Consider the following 19,499-nt stretch of genomic DNA (forward strand, 5'->3'; position numbering starts at 1 on the left):
TAGGAAAAAATTTAAAAATCTTCTTGCCTGAAACTGCAGGGCCTAGGCTTTTGATATTTTGTGTGGTGCATTGCCTTGTAGTCCTCTAACAAAATTGTTCAAATTATGCCCCTGGAGTGAAAAGAGGCCCTGCCCTGGGGGTCCCATATTAAACATAGACTTATATAGGGAAGAAATATAAAAATCTTCTTGTCTGTTAGACCTTTGATATTTGGTAAGTAGCATTGCCTAGTGGATCTCAAACAAGATTATTAAAATTATGCCCCTGCGGTGAAAAGAGGCCCCTGCCCGGGGGTCACTTGTTATATGAATTATATATGAATAAATACTGATGACATGTACAGTTTTGCACACCGACCTTAAAACTGACTTTCAGTGACCACGAATGTGACCTACTGACATACTTTCTAATATTTTAGCATGAGTTTGCCAATTTAAACATGTGGCTGATATTACTAAGGTGAGCGATTCAGAGTCATCATGACCCAGTTGATTGCCATTCATGGTTCAATCTGGCTTGACTGATATACTCAGGGCTCACACTGGCCTCCAAAAACAATAATGGCCTACTTGACATAATTGTTTCAAGCAAAGTAAATATTTGTCTCTTTCCATTTTATTTATCTAAAATAACATATATTCAAAACAGATGGCAAACATTTTTATTCTTTAATGCTTTTACTATTGAGATTTTGGACAAAACAACTGAATATTTTTTTTTAGAATTAAACAGAATACAAAGTAACAAAGATGTTAAGTATATTGACAAAATGTCAGAAATTTTTTTCAATCCACTGACATATTGTGAAATACTTCCAGATGCTCCTGTTTTCGTCCTCAAAAGTTATCTTCCTCTGCTAGTTATCTGTAAAGAAAATGGTTAGAACCCATTTCAAAAGTTATTCATTTCGTTGTGTATATAATAAACATACATGTAAAAAATATTAGAATGATTTGCAATTTTAGCACACAGCTAATGTTAATATGAAAGTAAGAAACTATTTTTTTTTAACAGTAGACTATATATATATAAAATGTTACTACTGATTTATGAGGCATGAAAACAGAGAATTGAGTATATATATGCAAATGTTGAACCAGTACGAATGTGTAGTACAATTCGGGCTCGTATATAAAGCAGCGTCGAGGTTAGTGGACTTGCTGTCACAGTGGCATATACCTGTTCGTTTGTACTGCTAGGCGCTTTGCCGTAATTGGTCTGGTATATTGTGGTGGTGATTTAGTTCGTACAAATTCTCTCTAATATATATAAATATATATATATATATATATATAGCATCTGATTTTGTTGAGTCAGTTGGCTATTTTGACCACCTTCAAAACAACTGATGGGTCTGGCATGACAAAATAAGTTACCTAAAAAACTATTTTAGCATCCTTTTCACAGATATATAGAAGTCGGTAGTCACAGTTTTCATCGTACCAAGCCTGGTAATCAAAGATAAAGGAGTAAACACAGTCATCACCAGGGCGCTGGGAACGATCAGTAAGCAGATCTAAAGACATTGAGTCCCCTGAATAATGCCATACAAAGTCGCCCTCAGTCTTTATATCATTCAGTCCAATCCAGAAATAGTCATCTTCAAAATTCAATCAGATAATAAACTTATAATTTACAAAAATATAATTGTAAGGTTTATCACTACTGCAGTAATTATGATAAAACATATATTATCAAACTATGTTATTGTTGTTTGTGCTCACTTTGCTTTTTAGGAAAGATCTATATATTACAATGTATATCTGATCAAAAGAACATCATAATGGATGAAGGTGTTCCCTTGAGTTTCAGAACTCCGATAGGTTACACTTGTGGTAGAGAGTCATAATAACCTTACCATGGGAATTTTACGCTCAGGTGAGCTAAAACCAAGCATTATATAAAGCGATATAAACACAAAGTCATTTAACAGAACCAATTTTGATTTCTGTCAGTATTTAAAACCTAGACTTTTATATTTTGTATACATCCACAGATCAGAGAAGGCTCATACACTGAGATACCCAACTTAACATTAAAACCTATTTACCTCCTCCCACATACACATACAACCATCCCCAGTCTTTTGTCTTTTATAATACATTCCCAACCAAATAGCTGTGGCAAATACTATTTATAACAGCAATTAGACTGTCTTACTTACATGGAATAGCTATCGAAGACGTAAAAATCACTTCTTGTCCACTCTGGATCTCTACAAGATATCCACCCATTTCATTGCAGGCAGCCTGATAATAATTAAGTGATAAGTTTGATTATCTTTGAAAATTGCATATTATTCATTTCATGATTTTATGTCATTTGTGTTGTTTTTTTCGTGTGCGTAAAATTAGCCAGAGCAGCCAGAGTAGCCAGAGTTCAGCCAGAGTTCAGCCAGAGTTTAGCCAGACTAGCCAGAGAAGCCAGAACTCTGGTTACTCTGGCTAGCTAGAGTTTAGCCAGAGTAGTCAGAGTTCAGCCAGAGAAGTCATAACTCTGGTTACTCTGGCTGACCAGAGTAGCCAGAGTTCAGCCAGAGTAGCCAGAACTCTGGTTACTTAGGTTGGCCAGAGTAACCAGAGTTTCTAGGATTTTAACATGTTTTTGCTACTCTGTCAGCCAGACTAGCCAGAGTAACCAGGTCCCATGTTCACAAAAGTTTTTCAGTCTTAGCTGAATTTGATTATGAAATCTAATAATTGAGCCGTGCCATGAGAAAACAAACACAGTGGCTTTGTGACCAGCATGGATCCAGACCAGCCTGCCCATCTGCGCAGTCTGGTCAGGATCCATGCTGGTCGCTTTTAAAGCGTATTGGACTTGGAGAAACTGTTAGTGAACAGCACGGATCCTGACCAGCCTGCGCGGATGTGCAGGCTGGTCTGGATCCATTCTGGTCTCAAACCCACTATGTTTGTTTTCTCATGGTGCGTCTCATATATCATTTCTATATATCTAAATAGCACGTTTAAAACTGAATTTCAAGTTAATAACCAATTTCAAGTGGCTATTAAGAGTAGCCAGAGTAGCCAGAACTCTGATCACTATGGCTGGCCAGAGTAGCCAGAGTTCAGCCAGAGTTTAGCCAGAGTAGCCAGTGTTCAGCCAGAGAAGCCAGAATTCCGGTTACTCTGACCAGAGTAGCCAAAACATGTTAAGATCCTAGAAACTCTGGAGCAAATGATATTCTGGTGACTCGGTGACTCGGTGACTCGGGCTACTGTGGCTACTTTGGCTGACCAGAGTAGCCAGAACATGTTAAAAATCTAGAAACTCTGCCTACTCTGGTTGAATTCTGGCTACTCTGGCCAGCCAGAGTAACCAGAGGTCTGGATACTGGATGAACTCTGGCTACTCTTGGTGAACTCTGGCTACTCTGGCCAGCCAGAGTAACAAGAGTTCTGGCTACTCTTGCTGAACCCTGGCTACTCTGGCCAGCCAGAGTAACCAGAGTTATGACTTCTCTGGCTGAACTCTGGCTACTCTGGCCAGCCAGAATAACCAGAGTTATGACTTCTCTGGCTGAACTCTGGCTACTCTGGCCAGCCAGAATAACCAGAGTTCTGACTTCTCTGGCTAAACTCTGGTTGAACTCTGGCTACTCTGGTTAAACTCTGGCTGAACTCCGGCTGAACTCTGGCTACTCTGGCTGCTCCGGCTAATTTCACGCACATTGTTTTTTCTTCAAGATATAACGACATCAATGAAATCTCTAATAAATGTAAACTTGAGCTGCTTTTGAGAAAGCCAACAACTGCCTAATCATTTAGTGATTCAAAGTGGTTTGGTGGTTCCGATCAGTAATTTTTGGTAGGTCTAGATGGTTTGGATGAATGGTTTGAATCAGTAATTCATGGATCATAATTCAAAAGTGCCTGGACCAATTTGGCTAGTTATCCAACTTGGCCGAGGACTTACTGGGAAACACATTTTGTTAAAGTTTGGTAAAGATCAGATGAGAAATGTTCGACTAAGAGTGCGGACAAGATTTGTGACAGACGCACAGGAATAAATCAATATGTCTGCCTCACCAATGTGTGGTGGGAGATATAATTAGGGCACAATATATAGACAGATGTCCATTTTCGGTGAACTGGTCTTATAACCCAACATTCAGAAGTTCTCACTTCAAGTAATGCCTTCACACTGCAAATTGATCTGCATACATAACAATTATAACCATTCTGAGTGGAACTACATTGTCCAATTTTATAAAGAAGGTCTTAAATTTCTTCGAAGTAAAAAATATTCATATAGTTCTTGTCTTAGGCACCACCTCTGAAATGTAATTGACCCTTTTTTTCAACTTGCCTCCAACAAAGAGAGGGAATCAATTTTTATATGCTATGATTCATAAAAGCTGTAACAGTGGTATCTGAAGTCCCATCAGCTGAGTCTGCTCAATGGATTTCTCAAGCCAAGCATTATTCTATGTCATATACTTTTCGACTTATGAGATCACAAACAAAATTCCAGTATTTTGGCTATATCAAGGGCCATAACTCTGTAATAAGCATTAAATTTCTCAAGAAGAGTACCAAGTTTTCAAGGTCATATCATGATAAAGACTCGGGCAAAGAGTCATGAATTTACATCAAATACTTTTTGAGTTAGCCATGCAATTAGGTGAAAATATGCAGTTTTGACTATTTCAGGGGCCATAACTTTAAAAATAGGGAATGAAGCTACACTTGAAATAAGAGGTGCACAAGTTTATTACATGATAAGATTCATGCATGGTTTCATCATTTAATATCAAATACTTTTTGAGCTAGGCACGTCACAAGGTGAAATTGTGCATATTTGACTTTTTCAGGGACCATAACTCTGGAAATAGGGGGTGGAGGCAGTCGAAAAATGGGAGGTTCGCATGTTCATGTCATAAAGACAGGTGCAAGGTTTCATCAATTTATATCAAATACTTTTTGAGGTAGGTACGTGACAAAGTGAAAATGTGCATTTTTGACTATTTCAGGGGCCATAATGCAGGAAAAAGGAGACGGACGAAAAATAGGAGGTGCAAAAGTTCCATTCATGATAAAGACCCATGCAATGTGTCATTAATTTATATGGAACATTTTTGAGCTAGGCTCTTCACAAGGTGAAAATGTGCATTTATGACTATTTCAGGGGCCATAACTAAGGAATTAGGTGTCGGAGCCAGACAAAAATAGGAGGTGTGCATGTTCATATCACAATTAAGACTCAAGCAAGGTTTCATCAATTTCTATGAAATACCTCTTGAGGTAGGCATGTCACAAGGTAAAAGTGTGCATTTTTGACTGCCATAACTCAGGAAAATAGGGGATGGAGCCGGATTATAAATAGAAAGTGCATAAGTTCATATCATGATGAAGAATCCTGCAAGGTTTCATCAATCTATGTCAAATATGTTCAGAGCCAAGTGCGTCACAAGGTGAAAATATGTTTTTTTTTTTTTACAATTTCAGGCGCAATAACTCTGGAAAAAGGGGGCAAAACCGGATGAAAAATAGAGGGTGCACATGTTTATATCTTGAGAAAGAATCATGCAAGGTTTCATCAATTTCAGGGTTGCCAATCAATTGGGAGAATGAAATGCCCTGACTTTTCACTGACATTTTCCTGACTTAACCATACTTTTCACTGACCAATACTACCCTATTTTAGACCTCCTCGTCCTCTAAAGCAATCCGATCTATCATTCTATACTTATGCTTTGGAGGCAAGGGTTTCAGAGCCTTTCAGTTTTCAAAATTCCAAAAGTTAACATAAAAAAGAAAATTGATTCCATTTAAATTATGTTTTTACACATTTACACAAAATGTGTTTGGATAAATACTGCTTGAAAACTGTGATAGGTATTGGACGTTCTTAAAATCAATCCAGAATTTCATTTTTCCCTGACTTTTCTAAAATTTCATTTTTCACCGATCATTATCAAGATTTCCGTGACAATTCACTGACCTTGAAAAAAATAAAACATTTCCTTGACTTTTCAAGGTAAATGGCAACCCTGAATTTTCATTAAATTCTTTTTGAGTTAGGCGCGTCACAAACTTAGGATGGACAAACACACAGATGGATGCACAGACAAGACCAAAATTATATGCCCCCCCACCACTCATGGAAAAGAACGCAAGAATGTATTGCAGTATGCAATAAAATGTCATTTCATTTTATTCAGGTATAATACATTTAGATGCTATAATGATAAAAAAAAATAAAACAGAATATTCAAACAAGAGCTATCAGAGGACAGCAACACTCGACTATTCAACAGCCGTGTCAGGTTAATGAATATTAAAGTCCAAAACGGGAATGACCTAGTGATATCACGAAAACCAATATTCTGAACAATTTTCATGAAGATTAGACCAGAATGTGGTCTCTTGCGAGTAAACAAATATTTTCTTTGATTTGACCTATTGACCTATTTTTCTATTTTTATTTTTATATTTCATCAAGGCAGCCATTCTGACTAGATCTATGAATATCCAGTGTAAAATGCAGCCCCTATTGCATACAAAAAGGTTTTTCTTTGATTTGACCTAGTGACTTAGTTTTTAAAACCAGTTGGCCAAAATTTGAAACTGACCTAGATCTCATCCAGACAAACAATCTGATTGAATTTCATGATGATCAGGCGTAAAATGCAGATCCTGTTGCACACACAAATATTTTATTTGATTTGACCAAGTCACCTTGTTTTAGACCCCTGATGACCCATTTTCAGAACTGACCAAATTTTATGAATATCCACTGTAATATGTAGCCCCTATTAGGTACACAAGGTTTTTCTTTAATTTGACCGAGTGACATAGTTTTTGACCTTAGATAACCAATATCTAATCTTGACCAAGATTTCATCCAGACAAACATTCTGATCAGATTTCACGAATATCTGGTGTAAAATGCAGTCCTTAATGCATACACAATGTTTTTTTTATTTGAGCTAGTGATCTAGCTTTTGATCCCAGATGACAAATATTCAAACTTGACCTAGATTTGATCTAAGAAATCATTCCTTCTAAATTTCATGAAGATCAATTGAAAAATACAACTTTTATCGCATATCTAACCTAGTGACTTAGTTTGAGACCCCGGATGACCCATTTTCAAACTTGACCTAGATTTTATTAAGGCAATCATTCGGACTACATTTCATGAATATCCAGTGTAAAATGCAGCCCCTTTTGTGAACACAAAGTTTTCCTTTAATTTGACCGAGTGACCTAGTTTTTGACCCTAGATTACCCATATTCAAACCTGACCTAGATTTCATCTAGACCAACATTCTGATCAAATTTCATGAGATCTGATGTAAAATGAAGTCCCTATTGCATACACAAAGTTTTTCTTTGATTTGACCTAGTGTCCTAGTTTTTGACCCCAGATTAACCATATTCAATGCTGACCTAGATTTTATCAAGGAAATTATTCTGACCAAATCTCATGAAGATCAATTGAAAAATACAGCATCTATCGCATACACAAGGTTTTTCTTTGATTTGATCTAGTGGCCTAGTTTTTTACCCCCGATGACCCATGAACTTGGCCTAGATGTCATCAAGGAAATCATTCTGACCAAATTTCATGAAGATCAATTGAAAAATACAGCCTCTATCGCATACACAAGCTTAATGTTTACAGATGACAGACAACAGACGCCGGACACCGGACATCAAAACGATCACAATAACTCAACTGAGCATTGAGCATTGCTCAGGTGAGCTAATAAAAACACAAAATTTAGAGACTATTATGTATCATTTAATTAGATAGAATTTTATGCTTTTAACTTGTTAAGTATATAATATTATGTGAAAAATGATAACATACAACAGCAGAATGCCAATCTAGCCTCGCGTCACTAACAAAATAACAGCTACCACTGAATAAGACCCATCGTTCTGGACATGCTTCAACAGCTTTTGTAAATTAAGAAAGAAACACATAAAGATTTGTTCCAGTAGACATGGTTCAACTGCTTCAAAATCTGTAAATAAGGACATATCTATCCTGCAAACATGGTTCAGCTTCATTATTTCATCACGAGTGGGAACCTGGGTAAAACCACCAACCTTTCGTAAGCCAGCTGGATGGCTTCCTCACATGAAAAATTCAACACCCCAATTGATGCTCGAACCCACATCAATTAGGGGCAAAATCCAAAGCTTTTAAAATGCCATTCAGTTTCAAAGTTATATTGTCAGATGACAATGTGAACAATTTATCCTGAAGAGGATTATTCAATTTCCTTCATAAGATCTATTTTTGTTGTCCAAAATAAAACATTTTATTATACATACTGTTCAATTCAGTTTTAATAATGGCACTGTGGAATAACTTCTATGTTTAAGTTAATAGGGTATATTCTCATTAAAAACTTGCAATCCTTACTTTACACTATATGAGGACAGAAACAAAGTAAATATCAAGTCAGTCTGTTCACATCTGTAAAGATGTCATATACAATTCTTACAACAAAATCAAGAATCAAGGCCCAGTAAGCAACCAAATATTATATAACAGCACAAATACCTTCACAGTTCCTCCCTTTAAATCCATCAGTACAACTGCATGTGTAATTGTCTCCAACCTCTACACATGTACCATTATTCTTACAAGGGCTTGTGCTACACATGTTCAATTCTGTATTATAGAAATATATTATTTAAGGATTTTTCTGGAATAGAAGAATTCAACACCCTAAATGAGGCTTGAACCATATCAATGAGGGGCAAAACCCAAAGCTTTCAAAATGCCATTCAAAGTTATATCATCAGATGACAATGTAAACAATTTATCCTGAAGAGGATTACTTAAGATAAAACTATTATTCTTACACTCTGAACACATCATCATTGGTTCAATTTCCTTCATAAGATCTATTTTTGTTGTCCAAAATAAAACATTTTATTATACATACTGTTCAATTCAGTTTTAATAATGGCACTGTGGTACAACTTCCAGGTTAAAGTTAATAGGGTATATTCTCATTAAAAACTTGCAATCCTTACTTTACACTATATGAGGACAGAAACAAGTAAATATCAAGTCAGCGTCCATGTTCACATCTTAAAAAAATGTCAGGCCCAATATAACACATTTCTTAACACAAAATCAAGAATCAAGGTCCCAGTAAAGCAATCAAAAATATTATTAATAACCAGCACAAATACCCCTTCAAAAAAGTTACCTGCCACAAAATTTAAATTAATCCATCAGTACAACTGCATGTGTATAATTGTCTCCATACCTCCTTCACATATGGTACCATTATTCTTACATAATGGGAGCTTGTTCGTCTTGTCACATCGTTCCAATTCTTAACTTATCAAGAAAAATTTATAGTTGTTTTAATCGATCAACAACTATTAATGTCTTAACAATCTTAGGTTGAACCACATACATACCATTTGTTCAATTTCATCCTTCATAAGATCTATTTTTGTTGTCCAAAATAAAACATTTTATTATACATACTGTTCAATTCAGTTTTAATGATGGCACTGTGGTACAACTTCCAGGTTAAAGTAAATAGGGTATATTCTCATTAAAAACTTGCAATCCTTACTTTACGCTATATGAGGACCGAAACAAAGTAAATATTAAGTCAGTCTGTTCACATCTGTAAAGATGTCATATACAATTCTTACAACAAAATCAAGAATCAAGGCCCAGTCAGCAACCAAATATTATATAACAGCACAAATACCTTCACAGTTCCTCCCTTTAAATCCATCAGTACAACTGCATGTGTAATTGTCTCCAACCTCTACACATGTACCATTATTCTTACAAGGGCTTGTGCTACACATGTCCAATTCTGTATTACAGAAATATGTTATTTAAGGATTCTTCTGGAATAGAAGAATTCAACACCCTAAATGAGGCTTGAACCATATCAATGAGGGGCAAAAACCAAAGCTTTTAAAATGCCATTCAAAGTTATATTGTCAGATGACAATGTAAACAATTTATCCTGAAGAGGATTACTTAAGATAAAACTATGATTCTTACACTTTGAACACATCATCATTTGTTCAATTTCCTTCATAAGATCTATTTTTGTTGTCCAAAATAAAACATTTTATTATACATACTGTTCAATTCAGTTTTAATGATGGCACTGTGGTACAACTTCCAGGTTAAAGTTAATAGGGTATTTTCTCATTAAAAACTTGCAATCCTTACTTTACACTATATGAGGACAGAAACGAAGTAAATATCAAGTCAGTCTGTTCACATCTGTAAAGATGTCACATAGAATCAAGGCCCAGTCAGCAACCAAATATTATATAACAGCACAAATACCTTCACAGTTCCTCCCTTTAAATCCATCAGTACAACTGCATGTGTAATTGTCTCCAGCCTCTACACATGTACCATTATTCTTACAAAGGCTTGTGCTACACATGTCCAATTCTGTATTATAGAAATATGTGTTTTAAGGATTCTTAAGGAAAAGCCATTTATGAATGATATCACAATGTTTCCTTCAGCATTCTTGAGTTATCATCTGGAAACTATGAACTTGACCTACTGACCTCAAAATCAATAGATTCATCTGCTGTACATGGCCAACCTCTCTATCAACTTTCGAGATCCTAGGCCCAAGCGTTCTTTAGTTATCATCCGGAGACTGTTTCACTGGTCCGGGTCACTGCGACCTTGACCTTTGACTTACTGACCTCAAAATCATTAGAGGTCATGACAAACCTCCCTCATAACTTTCATTATACTATGTGTTACAAGTGTTCTTGTATTACCATATGGAAATCATTTAACTGTTCAGGGTCACTGTGACCTTTGAGCAACTGACCTCAAAATCAATAAAGTCATCTGCTGGTCATGTCCAACCTCCTATCAGCTTTCATGATCCTAGGTCCAAGGGTCTTGGGTTATCATCTGGAAACAATTTAACTGTTCCTGGTCGCTTTGACCTTGACCTTTGAGCAACTGACTTCAAAATCAATAGAGGTTATTTGCTGGTTATGATCAACCATCCTATCAACTTTCAATATCCTAGGCCCAAGCGTTCTTGAGTTTTTATCCAGAAACAAATGATTCTATGGACCAACGGACATACGGAGTGACAGATGCAAAACAATATACCCCACCTTCTTTGAAGGGGCGGGGGTGGGGGGGGGGGGGTGTGATGGGGGCGGGGGGAGCATAATTACAATAAGATAAGTTTCTAAACAGAAGATTCTAAAGGTTTGCACAACAAATGTATAAGGAAGCAAAGAATGCAGCCAAGAAGAATAATAGCAGACTCGGTTTGATTGAGTCTGTTCATGAGAGGTAATGAAATGTGCAACATCTCTCACGCCCTCTAGCACCGGCTTAAGCTAAACCCTATTACGCATATGTTGAATGGACTCCATGATCTCAAAAGACCGAAAAATATCACAACACTGAAGTCCTCTGTTATCTACTTTGTAATGAAAAAGTAATCTGAAGGAAAGTCTTGATAGAGGATCATAAAAGGACATCTGCATCAAACATTTCTCTTTTTTTTCACACTTTCTGTTTGACAAAGAGAATAAAGGACCAGAACCCCTTGTCTCCAGGTGTTTAGACGCATCTGCAAAATTTGAACAGTTTATTAAAGAATATTTTATACCCATGACAAACTGCTATATTGTGAGTGCTACCAAAACATGTTGAAAAAAAACAAAACTTCTTTTCGGATTGAAGCTTCACACACAAACTAATAATCCACTTCCATAAGGTTACAAAGCAAGCAATGTCGGCAAAACTGATAAATGTTTCCCGATGTATGCAGAAAAAAGCATAAAAGCAGAGTTCACTGACTGGGCACATACCTCATCCTAGCAGTGAAGTTTAAAAAAAAGAAGTTTCTTAAAAAACAGGCTAGTAGCTGTTTGGAAAAGCACTAACAAGATATGTGAATTTTCCTCTTTGGAGTGTAGCCTGAATTTTCATTGAATATCAGCTAGAGGTTGAAAAAGAATACCTTGGACGAGGAAGGCACAATAGTACTGTTGAATATAGTACTGCTGAATAATCAAAGGCAAATAACTCGGTGAAAAAAAAAAAACATCAGACAGAAAAACAAAAATAATATATGCATTTCTTGAGAGTGAAGCTTAGCTTCCTATGATGTTTTACTCAATGCAAGTGAGTGATCGCTGATAAGTACTTCACACACAGCAAAATTATTGATTCTATAGAACACTTATCTTGATGAATCATTGGACAAGAACAGTGAAAAATCATTGTAGCAGAACATAAAGATTATAATTATGCCCATCTCCTCTTCCTATTAAGTAATGCGTTATTCCAACCTGAGTGATTTCTAAGAAATATTACAAACAAGAAATGATGGATGGACAGATACACAGACGGACTGACGAAGCAGCCAAAATATACACCCCTTTCCCAATCAAGGAGCATAATAATCCACTTCCCTGTAAGAATAAATCCTCAAGGTTACAACAAAAATTACTTCCCTTTTCAATATAAAATCAAAAGGTTACAACAAAAATTACTTCCCTTTGCAATATAGTCAGAAGGTTACATTAAGAATTACTTCCCTTTGCAATATAGTCAGAAGGTTACAACAAAAATTACTTCCCTTTTCAATATAAAATCAAAAGGTTGCAACAAAAATTCTTTCACTTTCCAGAATAACACCAGACTGCAACCTCCCTTTTCAGAAATAAAAGCACAAGGTAACAACCTTAATTCACTTCCCTTTTCAGAAATAAACTTCAAGCATACAACGTAAATTAATTTTCCTTCTCCAGAATAAAACTCCATGGTTACAATCTCAACTATTTTCCTTCTCTCTCCATAAAAATTCATTTCCCTCTGTGGAAATCAACATATTGCTTATCATTTAAATTCTTTTCAATTGTCTTGTGTCAGAAAATCATTTTATGATGTATGTCTGAAACATACGTGTCTAATTTCATTTTCTGAACAATCAGGCATTTTAATTAATTCTTTCTAACAAACACAACACAGTTCATATCTACTAATATTACCATTACATTTTTCAAAATATGCACTTACCACCTGATTCCGAGTCTGATGAACTTTTATCTTTCTTTGAGTCTGATGAACCTTTATCTTTCTTTGAGTCTGATGAACTTTTATCTTTCTTTGAGTCTGATGAACCTTTATCTTTCTTTGAGTCTGATGAACTTTTATCTTTCTTTGAGTCTGATGAACCTTTATCTTTCTTTGAGTCTGATGAACCTTTATCTTTCTTTGAGTCTGATGAACTTTTATCTTTCTTTGAGTCTGATGAACATTTATCTTTCTTTGAGTCTGATGAACCTTTACCCGATTCTGTGTCGCTTGGAATGGGCTTGGCATTTGCAACACTCTCAGGTCCTGTTAGACAGGTTAAAGCACATGCTAAGAATATAACCTGAAATATAAAACAATATACGAAGTAAACAGGACAAGCAGATTTCAGGTAAATGGTATTCCCCATAATATATGATAAAGTTTTACCCTTAAAAATGCATTGTCTGTAGAGAAAAAGCACTTGCATGCAGCTTAATTTTGGACAAAATGAAAGCTACCGATTTTACAGAGTTTACTTGCAATTTTTCATTGCTTACTAAATTATCGATCGAACACAAGTTCCTATATTTAGTAAGTATGACTTTGACACACGCTACCTAAACTACAATCAAAAACATTATTCCCTTTAAAAGCTTACTATCTAGCTGGTTTGATTTGCTCACCTCATTTCTAACTGAAATTTTTTTAAGGCAACGGCAATCGGTAACACCAATGGATGCTCCCTGAAGCAAATATCAGAAATGGGGGTGGGGGGAGGGGGTGGGGGGGTGGGGAGCAATTCAAAAACAGGGTCATACAGTCATGGTTCTTATTTATTGCACTTCCTCTCAAAGACCTTATGTGTTAAGTATAAAGTCAATCCTTTATATAGTTTGCAAGTTATTCTCAGGACAATCTTTCATACAAGGGAGATAACAAAAACTGGGTGGTCTAGAGTTATTGTTTGTATGTACTGTACTCCCCATCAATGTGTTCTAAAAGACTTTAAAGTTTGAAGAAAGCATCTTTCATAGTTAAGGGGAGAATTGCTGCTCTGGACAAACTTTTTAACACAAAGTTTTGTTATAAGGTGGTGATTATATTGTTTGAAAACAACAGGAATGGTCACTTAAAAACAAAGATTTGTGCGTTCTAAACATCAGTTTATATACTTTTTTAATTCACCAATTTCTAATGACTACATGTTTATTGAATGCAAATTGAAAGTTACTGATAACGTTCATTCTCTAACAACTGTTCATTAACCAAATTATATATATATATATATAAACACAACTTACAGCACAATATAATATCAGATTCATGGTTGATTACTAAGTGAACAATCTGTCTGGCTTTAGGATATCTGTAAAAAGCTGTATTGCTGAAAATAGAAGGCAATACCGTATAGCGGGTTAACTCTGCGGGTTTTTATTTCTGCTAAATTTGCGGGTCGAGGCTGTCACGCAGAAATAAATTCCGCACATTTAAACTATCAGCAGATTGTTTTTTGACGCAGATATTAACTTTAATATTTTGCTTAATATAATGACCTGAGATTTTTAATTCACAAGTTTTTTGTCTACTAGCAAGTTATTCACACCGCATCGATTGTGGTTGATTGCTTTTGTATCAATCTATTGTCCACGAATGAATGGTTACCGTTTCGGGCGTGTAATCTTTACAAGTGTATATCACAAAACACTCTAGGTTTATGTAAAGTTAAACAAACTAATTAATTTGTGTTGTTACTGTTGTAACTGAATGGACAGTGAACGGACTATGTACAGTACTAGAATTTGCATTTGTTAATATTTGTAAATAAATCGTAGTTTTCTACCAGCAGTGATACATTTTATGAAAATGTCTTTCAAAATGAATTACTGGTACTAGACCTTTTATTTTTAACTCTGATTATTGATCATGCATGGTAATGAACAGAGAAATCAGATTTAAACATAAATCAGCTGTGCCAACTTCACTGTCTTAGATTCCGACCTAGATAGTACCACCAAGACAAAACTAACGAGAACGATATGCATTTGAATGGTGATTATGACGTAGTAAATGTGGTAGCTATTTTCCATGCACAAAATTTACTTCCAGATTATGCAAACCGCAGATATTAATTCCTGCTTTTCTCAAAGGTCACAGAAATAAAAACCGCAGAAATTAACTAGGCCCATTTTAGGACAAAACCTCAATTTTTTTGCCCGCAGAATTAACCCGCTATACAGTATACTGTTTAAAAGCAATTTTCTTCGTAAAGGTATAGTGGAAGATATCATGAACGAAAGGATTTTTGACACAAAGGTACTTCTTCCTGTACAATCCATGTATGTATGAAAGTTTCACAATTTTGCTAAATGCTACCAGTAACAGTCAAGTCATACTGTCATAGCTAAGGCGTAAAAAAATGTTCGTTTCCGGTATCCAGACCTACCCTAATTTTTTGGCCCGACCCTAAATGTTTTTATGGCCTTGGAGAAAACTTTTTTTCAACTTTTTTGCAATTTTTTTTTATGCTTTAAACCTGGTCAGTGATGTTAGAAATAAACTTACTGATGCTCTAAAGGCATAACCCCCTTATTTGTATTCATTTTTTGATACAAAAATAATTTCCGAAAAGTCACCCTTAATAAAAAAAAAATCCAAAACAAAACTTCCGACCTACCTACCCTAATTTTTTTAGCATGTTACCGGAAACAAAAAATATATTTTTTAGGCCTGAGGATTATTGCTCAAAAACTCTACAAAATACAATACTATATTGGCATTCTTCACATATATTAATGTAGTATTACAAATAACAACTAAAAAGTGCTTAAAAGACACACATGGAGAATACACAAACAAACTTGGAAATTCCACGAAAAAAATATTTTCAAACTTTGCATCAAGTCAAAGGTTCTGTTTAAAAATAGGTTCATTATTACTTGTTACAAGTGTGTCCAGTATTTTCAGGAAAATCCAGGATCAGACAAGTTTCATTCATTCAATTTGACAATCAAACAACTGTCAGACAGAATAAAGATATCAATACAACAAGATACAAAAACTATTCAGGAAAGTATACAAACTTCATTCTGCTGTTAAATGATTTAGTTGGATTAAACAGCACACCAGCAAAAGCCCCTCCGTGCATTATTTCATCACAGGCTGGCAACTGAATAGAGCAAACAATCTTCCATAAGCCAGCTTGATGGCTCACTCACATGAAGAATTCAATATGAGGAAGTCATCCAGCTGTCCTATGGCTCTTCTAAGCTCTTCGGTCTTCATTAGCACAGTTTGGGGCTAATGCATTTCACAGTAGGGTTTATTGTTTATTGTTTACTGCATATCTGTCTACCTTTATATTGTACCAGTAAATGAGAAGAGGGAACAGTGTATCTTATCATCAAACTTTTATTTAAGGAGAATTCCTATAGTTTCTTTTTCTGTCAAAGAAGTTTTTCAAATTCACATATATGTTAGGAAAATTTGTGCTGAAAGCAATGAACAAATAAAAAAAATGGGTCACCAGGCTTGTTTTTGTGAAAAATTGTTTTGAACACTCCCACAGAAATTCGAACAATTGAATTACCCTCCTTACAGTCCAGACCTGGCCCCAAGTGATTATTATCTGTTTCGAAATTTAAAGTCACACTTGCGTGGAACGAGATTTCAAGACGATGATGAACTCACGGCTGCCACAGAGGCTTGGTTTGGGGACCAAACAGAGGACTTTTATTTTAAAGGCAAAGACTGCTTAAAAGAAAAGTGGGGCAAGTGCGTTGAAGTAAAGGGGGATTATACTGAAAAATAATATTGAAACCATCAGCCTACCTCTATTATAAACCCCGAGTTCTACGAACTTTTTGATCTTCCCTCGTACATGTCAGACATGATTCATGTCAATACAACATAAACTAGTATCAACATTTGATTATTGATACAACTTATTAAAAACAGTTAATTTATTCAAGATTCTCAAGATTGTCTGTCACATGTTGCAACAAATGTTAACTTCACTTCAATTTTCCATAGACAGTGTAGGGTGCACAGAATGATGCGCATAAAAAACTACCGTAATTCCCTTTAAATAAGTGAAAACTATATATATTGGCACTTCTTGTTATTATTTAGAATGAAAAAAAAATGTTTACTGTTCAAACATAATCCCATAATGAGGAAAGAAACTTATTCAGAAATATTTTACAAATTTAACATGTTGTTTTGTTTTGGTAAAAAAGAGTGTTTTTTTTAATTATTCAAGTTCTATCTGGTTTAAATGAACAATTTTAATCTCATAAAAAGAGATTTTTTCAGTCTTGACATTATTCAAAGTGAATTTTAATGAAAATACGGTGAATATTTATTTGCACTGTGCATAAATTCAAAATGTATTTTTTAAGAAGACTGTGAGATCCACACGTCTAAATTTTTATTTTGGCTGCTGAACATTTGGTTTGGCTTGAAAACCTCAAATGCAATAAAAGCAATAAAAAAGGTACACTCTATGCAACCTATAATGTTTTGTTTGTTTGTTTTTTGTTTAATGCCGTTTTTCAACAGTATTTCAGTCATGTAACGGCGGACAGTGATTACCTAACCAGTGTTCCTGGATTCTGTACCAGTACAAACATATTCTCCGCAAGTAACTGCCTACTTCCCCATATGAATCAGATGTGGACGACGAATGATTTCAGACACAAAATCTTTTATAAAATCGTCACGGAGAACGTACGCCAACTTGAGAATCAAACTCACAACCCCATGATCCGTAGACCAATACTCTCCCTACTGAGCTAAACAGGCATGACGAAGCTAACATTTGGTATATAAGAAAACATGATGATCTGAATTTATGCCATTATGTTATATTCCAATAATGGTGACTGCATTATTTTCCTTTTTTCTTTGTATTAAGTGTTTATATCAGATCATTTTCAATTATATGACTTCTTCATTATTATGAAACAGTCAAATGTTGATTTGTCAATAAAATAAAATTTTCTAGTTTTCACAAGGCCTGTGGTTTTACTGGTTTATATGATAATAACAATTATTATGAATTCTATTAGTAATTATTATCATTATACATTCAAGAAAAATTGATTTCATCCTCTGTCATCCTTAGTCATTATCACAAATTTTAAAGGCCGGGACCTCAATATAACAATGAAAGACCTGTCTTTGCCATATGAACAAAGTGCTAAAATTTTGTTCACCAAATGCAGCATTCTGAACAGGAATAAGAAATATTTGGTAACTATATACACATTTTAATGTCATTTAACAACAGTTTTTAATCAATAGGTATATTGTAACAAGTCAAAGTCTGATAAAATGAAAATTAAGGAATTTAGAGAGTGAGAGAGTAGCTTTTTTAAAGGAATTTCCTTTGATTTTTTTTTCTTTCTTTTTCTTTCTTTATTTTATTCTTTTGTATTTTTTGTTCGAACTCTTTTTAAAGAAAACAGCAGGAAATTTTAGGAATTTAAGGGCATACACTATGCATTTAAATATGCCAAAGAATGCCCGTGCAGCATAATGTTGAATTAAAACATTTTCGCGGGGCATGTCCCTGACTCCAATGATAGATGGCTACACACTGCTTTTTGCAAAGCTGATATTATTTCATATTTCATAGTGTTATTTTAATCAGACATGCAAACTTATTTCGTATTAGATAAATATTTTATTATATTAAACAGATTGTTACTGACTGACTGAAAGGTATTTTGTCTCCAATGTTATAATTATTATCTTTTTTGCCACTGAAATTAAATTATTTTCAAGTAAGATGTTATTCTGAATGCTACACAAGTTTAATCTTTATTGAAAATCATTTTGACAACCTTAGTATTAAAATAATTATATAAACCAGTAGGTTTAATAAAAAATTAACATTTTCCTGAACCAAAAGTGTTGAATCCCTGCAAAACAAAGAACAAAATTACTTTAGCTATGAATATAAAACGTTAAAGACAGAAAACAAGAAAAGAAAACTTACCTTTAAAAAGATATTGAAGACCGATATGATTTCTGTTGCTAGGAAACAATCCTAAAATATTTAAAGACACACTGTTTATCCTAAGTAAAATATAATTCTAAAGAATATATTAGAAATATATTCTTGAATTTACCAAAGCTAAAACGAATTCTGCGTCCTGCTGCAATGGTAGCAAGTAGTGAAATGCTCCTTTGCATGTGCTTAATATTTGTTCAAATATAGACTTTCCTATTAAAATTTGCATTAAACCTAGACAATTTGCATTAAACATAGACAATACAATAACAAATAACAACTCAAGAGGATGCCTCATGGTCACACACAGAGTTATTGGACAAGGACAGATAGCAACGCAGATCTTTTCAGTCACAAACAGTCAAACACACACAGTTATTGGACACGGACAGACAACAACAATGTCTCATGATCACACACACAGTTATTGAACAAGGACACACAACAACGCAAAATCTT

At 34.8% G+C, this 19,499-nt stretch overlaps 1 protein-coding gene across 3 annotated transcripts; it reads right to left on the bottom strand.

Annotated features, from left to right (window-relative positions):
- Positions 1-655: 655 nt before the first annotated feature.
- LOC123535293 (neurocan core protein-like) lies at positions 656-19,269 on the bottom strand. 3 transcript variants are annotated; one of them, XM_053550095.1, is made up of 10 exons: positions 19,026-19,259; positions 14,329-14,411; positions 13,028-13,388; positions 10,301-10,411; positions 9,702-9,812; positions 8,525-8,635; positions 7,823-7,911; positions 2,166-2,250; positions 1,381-1,601; positions 656-867 (listed from the first exon to the last, which is right to left on the bottom strand). In XM_053550095.1, exons 2-10 carry the CDS (start codon positions 14,350-14,352, stop codon positions 862-864), a joined length of 1,119 nt encoding a protein of 372 aa, XP_053406070.1. In that variant the 5' UTR covers positions 14,353-14,411; positions 19,026-19,259; the 3' UTR covers positions 656-861. The 3 variants fall into 3 exon arrangements, 2 of the variants coding, with proteins under 2 accessions (XP_053406070.1, XP_053406075.1); XM_053550100.1 differs by having other exon boundaries at positions 656-865; positions 1,378-1,601; positions 19,026-19,255; XR_008372137.1 differs by lacking the exon at positions 656-867 and having other exon boundaries at positions 1,547-1,601; positions 7,823-7,979; positions 19,026-19,269.
- Between the last annotated feature and the right edge of the window lie 230 nt (positions 19,270-19,499).

Source organism: Mercenaria mercenaria, chromosome 1, assembly GCF_021730395.1.
Source record: "Mercenaria mercenaria strain notata chromosome 1, MADL_Memer_1, whole genome shotgun sequence".
Taxonomy (NCBI): Eukaryota; Metazoa; Mollusca; class Bivalvia; order Venerida; family Veneridae; genus Mercenaria; species Mercenaria mercenaria.

Bases quoted from the DNA above. Each gene is read 5' to 3' on its own strand.
- LOC123535293 (XM_053550095.1), bottom strand. From the start codon at position 14,352: ATGAATCTGATATTATATTGTGCT. The intron at 8,636-9,701 runs GTATTTGTGCTG...TCTATAATACAG, and splicing joins TAAAGGGAGGAACTGTGAAG to AATTGAACATGTGTAGCACA. The intron at 1,602-2,165 runs GTAAGTAAGACA...TGAATTTTGAAG, and splicing joins GTCTTCGATAGCTATTCCAT to ATGACTATTTCTGGATTGGA.